This window comes from Onychostruthus taczanowskii, unplaced genomic scaffold (genome assembly GCF_017590055.1).
Source record: "Onychostruthus taczanowskii isolate IOZ18803 unplaced genomic scaffold, ASM1759005v1 scaffold61, whole genome shotgun sequence".
Taxonomy (NCBI): Eukaryota; Metazoa; Chordata; class Aves; order Passeriformes; family Passeridae; genus Onychostruthus; species Onychostruthus taczanowskii.
The window spans coordinates 1,446,539-1,453,594 of record NW_024503790.1 but is presented as its reverse complement, the minus strand read 5'-3'; the positions used below and the strand labels follow the sequence as shown (position 1 = coordinate 1,453,594).

At 68.6% G+C, this 7,056-nt stretch overlaps 1 protein-coding gene across 1 annotated transcript; it reads left to right on the top strand.

The window, feature by feature from the left end:
* The first annotated feature begins 143 nt into the window (after positions 1-143).
* On the top strand, positions 144-7,009 carry LOC121343905 (RAP1 GTPase activating protein). The gene is made up of 20 exons (XM_041419485.1): positions 144-273; positions 356-403; positions 512-550; positions 627-812; positions 1,555-1,649; positions 1,725-1,803; positions 1,890-1,943; positions 2,023-2,106; positions 2,185-2,285; positions 2,362-2,491; positions 2,937-3,092; positions 3,169-3,240; positions 3,322-3,408; positions 3,922-4,059; positions 4,809-5,059; positions 5,142-5,213; positions 6,067-6,160; positions 6,238-6,319; positions 6,400-6,467; positions 6,544-7,009. Exons 2-20 carry the CDS (start codon positions 365-367, stop codon positions 6,550-6,552), a joined length of 1,836 nt encoding a protein of 611 aa, XP_041275419.1. The 5' UTR covers positions 144-273; positions 356-364; the 3' UTR covers positions 6,553-7,009.
* The last annotated feature ends 47 nt before the right edge of the window (positions 7,010-7,056 follow it).

The following is a 7,056-nucleotide window of genomic DNA, read 5'->3' as shown; positions in this document are numbered from 1 at the left end:
GGGGGGGGGTGGGGCTGCGGGGGCTCCGGGGGTCCCCGCGGTCCCCTCGCAGTGACCTCGCCCCGCCGCTCCCGCCCCGCTGGCCCCGGCACCCGCAGGGTGGCACTTGGCTCGCTGCCATCAGCTGGCTCCAGGGGTGAGGCTGCTGGCCCGGCGTCCCGGAGAGGGGCTGCGGGGGAGCTCTCCTCTCCCCAGGAAGCGCCATGGGCCCCCCTGGACGCCCTCACACCACCTAGGACGCGTCTCCAGCCAGCAGCGCCTCCCAACCCCGAGGTAAGCACCCGTGGGTGCCCCCCACCCGAGGATGCCCACCCCAAGGCGGGGAGACAGGCACCCAGAGCCCCTCTCTCCCCAGGGCAGCAGGATGGCCCAGCAGCGCCATGCCATCCCCCCACCACTCAAGGTAGGTGTTGTTGGCGTGGGGGGCACGCAACCCGCGCCCTGGGGTGCCACCATGGGCATCACCTACGCCACCGCCCACGGTGGCCGTCACCGCTCCCTTGTCTTGCAGACGGAGGAGGACTACATCCCCTACCCCAGCGTGCACGAGGTAGAGCAGAGGGCTGTGCGGGCCGGGGGCTGCTGGCTGGGGGTGCCCAAAGCACCCACCGTGGCTGTGGGCGCAGGTGCTGGGCCGGGAGGGGCCGTTCCCCCTCATCCTCCTGCCGCAGTTCGGGGGTTACTGGATTGAGGGCACCAACCACCAGCTGAGCGGGGCCCCTGACTCGCCCCCCACCCCGGTACCCTGCACCCGGGCAAAGCTGGAGGGCAACCACACGGCCAAGATCTACCGCAAGCACTTCCTGGGCAAGGTGAGACCCTGGGTGCTGCAGGTGTGGGGTCTGGGGCGGGGGATGTCCCGTGGGTGTGGATGGGCAGGAGCTTGGAGACCACATAAGCTCGGGTGTTCCTGGACATGGGTGTGGTGTCCATGGGGATGGGAGCTCCATGGGCCATGGACATGGGGGCTCATGGGTGTGGGTATCCATGGGCATGGCAGCGGTGCTTGGGGTGGGCTCTCCATGGGAATGAAGGACATGGAGACCTCATAAACACAGGTGCTTTGGCATGTGGCTGCTTGTGGACATGGGTGCTCCATGGGGTGGGTGGTAAGGAGGTGGGTGTTGGGTCCCCATGGGCAGGAGAGCCTCTGGCACGGGTGCCCATGGACGTGGGTTCTTCACAGGTTTGCATGGACATGGGGACTCCATAAGTTTGTGTGTCCATAGGACCTGGGTGCCCCAAGGGGTGTGAGGCTCTCTGAGTGAAGGTGCCCCATAGGTGGTACCTGCGGGTACAGGTGCTCATGGACACAGGTGCTCCATGGGAATGGGTGCTTATGGGCCTGGGTATCCTGCGGACAAAGGTGTCCCATGGGTGCTCATAGACACAGGTGTCCCATGGATGTGGGTGCTCATGGACACGGGTGTCCCATGGGTGCTCATAGACACAGGTGTCCCATGGATGTGGGTGCTCATGGACACGGGTGTCCCATGTCACAAGTGCCCCCAGCATGAGCGCCCTCAGCCACAGCTGCTCTGCTCCTTCCCACAGGAGCACTTCAACTACTACTCCCTGGACCCGGCGCTGGGCCACCTCGTGTTCTCGGTCAAGTACGACGAGCAGGAGCACCTCCACCTGCTGCTGCGGTGAGCGGGCTGCGGGAGGCACCCACGGGAGCTGCCTGCCCTGGGGGCTCCCCTGACCCCCTCCTCGCTCCGCAGCACCCGTGCCCGCACCCTGCATGACGTGGTGCCCATCTCCTGCCTGGCCGAGTTCCCCAACGTGGTGCAGATGGCCAAGGTGGGTGCGCCCCCCCCCCAATCCAAGCAGCACCCGTGGGTGCCCCCAGCCCCAGGCCCCCAAGGCAGCACCCCTCCTTCCCACAGCTGGTGTGCGAGGATGTCAACGTGGATCGCTTCTACCCCGTGCTCTATCCCAAGGTGAACGGGCTGCAGGGAGGGGACACCTGGGCGCCTGTGGGTGCCCCTCCCCAGCTTCTGACCCCTCCCCACCCCGCAGGCATCCCGCCTCATCCTCGCCTTTGATGAGCACGTGCTGAGCAACCACTTCAAATTTGGGGTCATCTACCAAAAACTGGGGCAGGTATGGGGTGCGGTGGGTGGGGTTAGGGTGGGGGGAGTCCCTGGGTGGGTGCTGGCACCCATCCCCACCCCACTGCAGACCTCCGAGGAGGAGCTTTTCGGCACCACGGAGGAGAGCCCGGCCTTCGCCGAGTTCCTTGAGGTTCTGGGTCAGCGGGTGCAGCTGCGGGACTTCAAGGGGTGCGTGAGGGGATGCTGGGGGAGGGGGAAGGCCCCTCGGGGTCAGGGTGCCTGTCTCACCCACCCACCCACGCAGGTTCCGAGGGGGGCTGGATGTGACCCACGGACAGACAGGCAGCGAGTCGGTCTATTGCCACTTCCGTGACAAGGAGATCATGTTCCACGTCTCCACCAAACTGCCCTACACCGAGGGGGATGCCCAGCAGGTGGGCACCCATGGGGGCTGGGGGGTGAAAGGATGGGGGGGACACTTGGGTGCTTGAGAGCAGGGGGTGGGAGGTGGTCCTGGGGCACTTCTATGGGGTGGAAGGGCTGTGGGGGCTTTGGGGATGTCCCATGGAATGGAGGGGACTCCTGGGTCACCCATAGGTGGTGGTGGCCATCTGTGGGGCCCAGGAGATGGCAGAGCACTCATGGGTGTGGAAAAACATCTTTGGGATGCAGAGGGCTGTTAAGGCACCCATGGGTGCCAGGGGGGAGCTGTGGGATGCAGGGGGCTGGTGGAGCACCCATGGGGGCTGGAGTGCATCTCTGGGCCACAGGGGCTTTCATTCCTTTTGATGTCCTGGTGTGACCACCTCGTGTCCTGCTGTGTCCCACCCTATCCCCTGTGTCCCCCCGTGTCCGTCTGCACCCCACCTGTCCCCACAGCTGCAGCGGAAGCGTCACATCGGCAACGACATCGTGGCCATCGTCTTCCAGGACGAGAACACACCGTTCGTCCCCGACATGATCGCCTCCAACTTCCTCCACGCCTTCGTGGTGGTGCAGCTGGAGCAGGGGGGCACCCAGGGCACCCTCTACAAGGTAGCCTCCCGTGCCTCAGTGTCCCCGTGCCCGTGGGGGCCCGCGAGGTGCCCCGTCACCCCCCTACCCGCCACAGGTCTCCGTCACCGCCCGTGACGACGTGCCCTTCTTCGGCCCGCCGCTGCCCGACCCCGCCGTCTTCAGGAAGGTGAGCGCCCGTGGGTGCCGCCGGGGAGCCCCTGGGGACACCCACCCGCCACGCACCCACCCGGGCTGCCCCCACCCGCAGGGCCCCGAGTTCCAGGAGTTCCTGCTGACCAAGCTCATCAACGCCGAGTACGCCTGCTACCGCGCCGAGAAGTTCGCCAAGCTGGAGGTGCGGGCACGGGGCTGCGGGCACGGCGTGCTGGGGGGCACCCAGAGGGGCTGGGCAACCCGTCAGGCAACACGTGGGTGCCGTGGGTGCCGTGCCCACTGTGGGACCCGCACACACCGTGGGGGCTGCGCGTGGGTGGGCAGGGGCTGGGTGCCCGTCTGGGGTGGTTCCCGGGGTAGCGGGCGTCTCACGTGGGGGGCAGCAGCGCGGTGGGGAGGGGGCTGCGAGGGGCGGCCCCGCCTGGGCGCAGCGCTGCGCTGGGGTGTGGGTGCCTGGCGTGGGCGCAGCCGTGTGCGGGGGATGAGCTCGCGTGGGTGCAGCGGGGCGGGGGCTGGTTCTGCGTGGGTGGCGGCTCTGTGGTGCGGGGGTGGGTGTCTGGCACGGCGCAGCCGTGCGGGGCTGGGTGCGGGGGTGGGTACGGGGCTGGGTGCGGCGCTGGTTGCGGGGGTGGCTGCGGGCTGGTTGCGGGCTGGGTGGTCTCGCGTGGGCGCAGCAGTGCGGGCTGGTTCGCAGGAGCGGACGCGGGCGGCGCTGCTGGAGACGCTGCACGAGGAGCTGCAGGCGCGCAGCCAGGCCATGCTGGGGCTCGGCCCCGACGACGAGCGCCCCGACAACGGCGGCGCCGCCCCGGGCTTCTTCGAGTCCTTCAAGGTGGGGCGCGGGGGTCCCGCACCCCCCACACCCCGCACGCAGCACCGCGGGACAGGGTCCTGTCCCCGGGTCCCGTCCCCGGGCCCGCCCGTGAGACCCCACCCAGGACACGCCCTTTCGGCACTGGCCACGCCCCCATGTTGACCACGCCTCTTTGCTGTGAAAGCTCCCCGGGCCTTGGCCCCGCCCCCTGCGCGCGCAGCCGATCTGCAGGAGCGCGGCTGAGGCCACGCCCATAACAGGCCCCGCCCCCACGGACCGGACAGGCCCCGTAGCCGCAAGCCCCGCCCCTTTCATCGCGAACCACACCCATTGAGGCCACGCCCCCAGCATCGGCATGAGCCCCGCCCAGGTTGCGGACCGCGCCCCGCGTATTAAGCCCCGCCCCTTGTTTTAAGCCACTCCCATCTTGCCCTTGGCTCCGCCCCGCCCCGGAGCCCGATCCCGCCGGTACTCGGTTTTCCTCCCGGTACCTGGTTCCCCTCCCGGTACCTGATTCCCCCCCTGAGTGCGATCCCCCCAGTACCCCGTTCCCTCCCCGGTGTCCGGTCCCCCTCCCGGTGTCCGGTCCCCCTCCCGGTGCCCAGTTCCCCTCCCGGTGTCCGGTCCCCCTCCCGGTGCCCGGTTCCCCTCCCGGTGCCCGGTTCCCCTCCCAATACTCGGTTCCCTCCCCGGTGTCCGGTCCCCCTCCCGGTGCCCGGTTCCCCGCGCCCCGTGGTCCCCGGTGGGTGACGCGCTGCCGCCCCCAGTCGCTGCTGGTGCCCGGGAGCCGCCGGGGACGCCGCGGCAGCGCCATCGGGCTGGGCTCGGTGGAAGAGGTGGGTCCCTCTCTGTCCCCCCTCGGCATCCCCCCGGTCCCCGGTGTCCCCCCGGTTAACGGCGCCCCGCAGGCGCTGCTGGTGCCCGGGAAGAGCCCGTCCCGGCGGCGGCCCGGCCCCCTCGGCTCCCGCCGCTCCAGCGCCATCGGCATCGAGAGCATCCAGGAGGCGCCGGCCGGCAGGTGAGCGCCGGTACCGGCACCGCCGCTGTCCCCTCCCGATGTCACCTCCCGATGTCGCCTCACTGCCGTCTCCTCCCCGCAGGGACGGCCCCGCAGCCGCCGACGGCTCCAGCTCCACACACAGCTCCCCCGAGAGCCGCCGGAACCCCGACAGGTCCCGCAGCTGGCACCGGGATCAGGGACACGGGGACAGGAGGGCACTGGGGTGGGAGTGTTTGGGAACTGAGGGACACTGGGATGCTGTGGCAACGGGACAGGGTGGCACCGGTATGGGGTGACTCCAGGACCAGGTGACGTGGGGACTGGAGGACACTGGGATGGTGCAGCTCAGGGACAGGGTGGCACCAAGATGGGGTGGCACAGGGATGGGCACCGGGACAGGGCGATGTGAAGGCGACACAGGGACCGGAGGGATGGGACAGCAAAGAAACGCAGTGGGCCAGAGTGACCGCGGGGTGGGGTGGCACAGGGACAAGGTGGCACCAGGATGGCTGGCACAGGGCAGCATGGGAACAAGACACCAGAGGGACAGGGTGGCACAGGGACGGGTTCACCCAGCGGCTGAGTGGCACCGGGTCTGTGTGCCCCAGGGACGGGGCGGCAGGGGGCTGTGGGCTGGCACTTGGGTGGCTTGGATGCAGGTTGGCATGAAGGTGGGTGGCACAGGGACACATGGCACGGAGATAGGTTGGTATGATGACAAGAGACATGGGGACAGGATTGCATGGGGCTGGGGCCTCCCAGGGATGGGATGGGGCGGGGACAGGGTGGCACAGGGCTGGGACCTCCCAGGGATGGGATGGGGTGGGGACAGGGTGGCACGGGGATGGGACATGCTGGCGCTAGGGTGACATGAGGATCCAATGTCCCGGACGGGGTGGTGTGGGGACAGGGCGTCCCGGGGCCAGCACAGCATCGCAGCGGGCCACGGTGGTGGCCACGAGGCGCGGTGCCAGCCTGTTGTGGCCTTGGGGACTGTCCCTGGCCTTGGGGACTGTCCCTGGCAGGGCCGAGAAGCCGGAGCCGCCGGATTTCTCCCGCTCCTCCTCCAGCGCCAGCAGCTTCGGCAGCGCCGCGGAGGAGCCCGGCGAGCCGGGACGGGTACGGGGAGCCCGGGGGGGGTCCGGGGGGGCAGTTTGGGGGGGGCAGCACCCCTCTGACCCCCCCCGCCCCCTCAGGAGAGCCGCTCGCCCTCGGGGAGCCACCGCGACGCCTTCACTGACACCCCCTGGCCGGATGACCCCCCCGGGACCCCCCCAGGTAGCCCAGCACCCCCGGCTCGGGGCACCGCGGGGCTGGGGGACCCCTCGGGGTGCTCACGATCCCCCCGTTTGCCCCAGGCCGCCGCCCGCCTGACCCCTCCTGCCCTGAGATCAAAATCCAGCTGGAACAGCCCCCCCATAACCCGGTGAGGCTGCCCCCCTCCACCCGTGTAGTATGGGGGTGCCCACACTGGGGTGACCCCACTGATGTCCCTCGCACAGGGTTCATAGTCACCCCCCCACCTGCGGGGGTGTCACTGCTTCATCCCCCTCTGTGTGCCACCCCCGTGCCAGGAGCTGAAGCCATCGTCCCCGGTGCAGGATTTGGGGGGACCACCCCAAAAAAATTGGGATGTGCCCCCCTCCAGACAATCTCTGTCACCCCAAAAACCCTTTGGGTGAGGGGGTGATGCACCACAAAGGGGCCTCCCCTCTGCCGTGACCCCAAAACAAAGAGTGGGTCCAACCCCAGCATCATCCCCTCCCCGAAAAAAAAAGAGGGGACTCAAATCCAGGGTAACCCCAAAGTGGAGCTCCCTCTCCCCCCCTTTATTTTAAGGGACAAAAGTTCCGGAATGTGCTGGAGGCTGGAACTGGGGGGAGGGGGAGGAATATTTTTTCACACCCTCCCAAACTGTGTTTGTGTTTCCCGTGAGTCCTGTATAAAATAAAGGTTTATTTATCGCTACAGTGGGGGTGGTCTCCAATATCTAGGGGGTCCCCAAAACTCCAAAC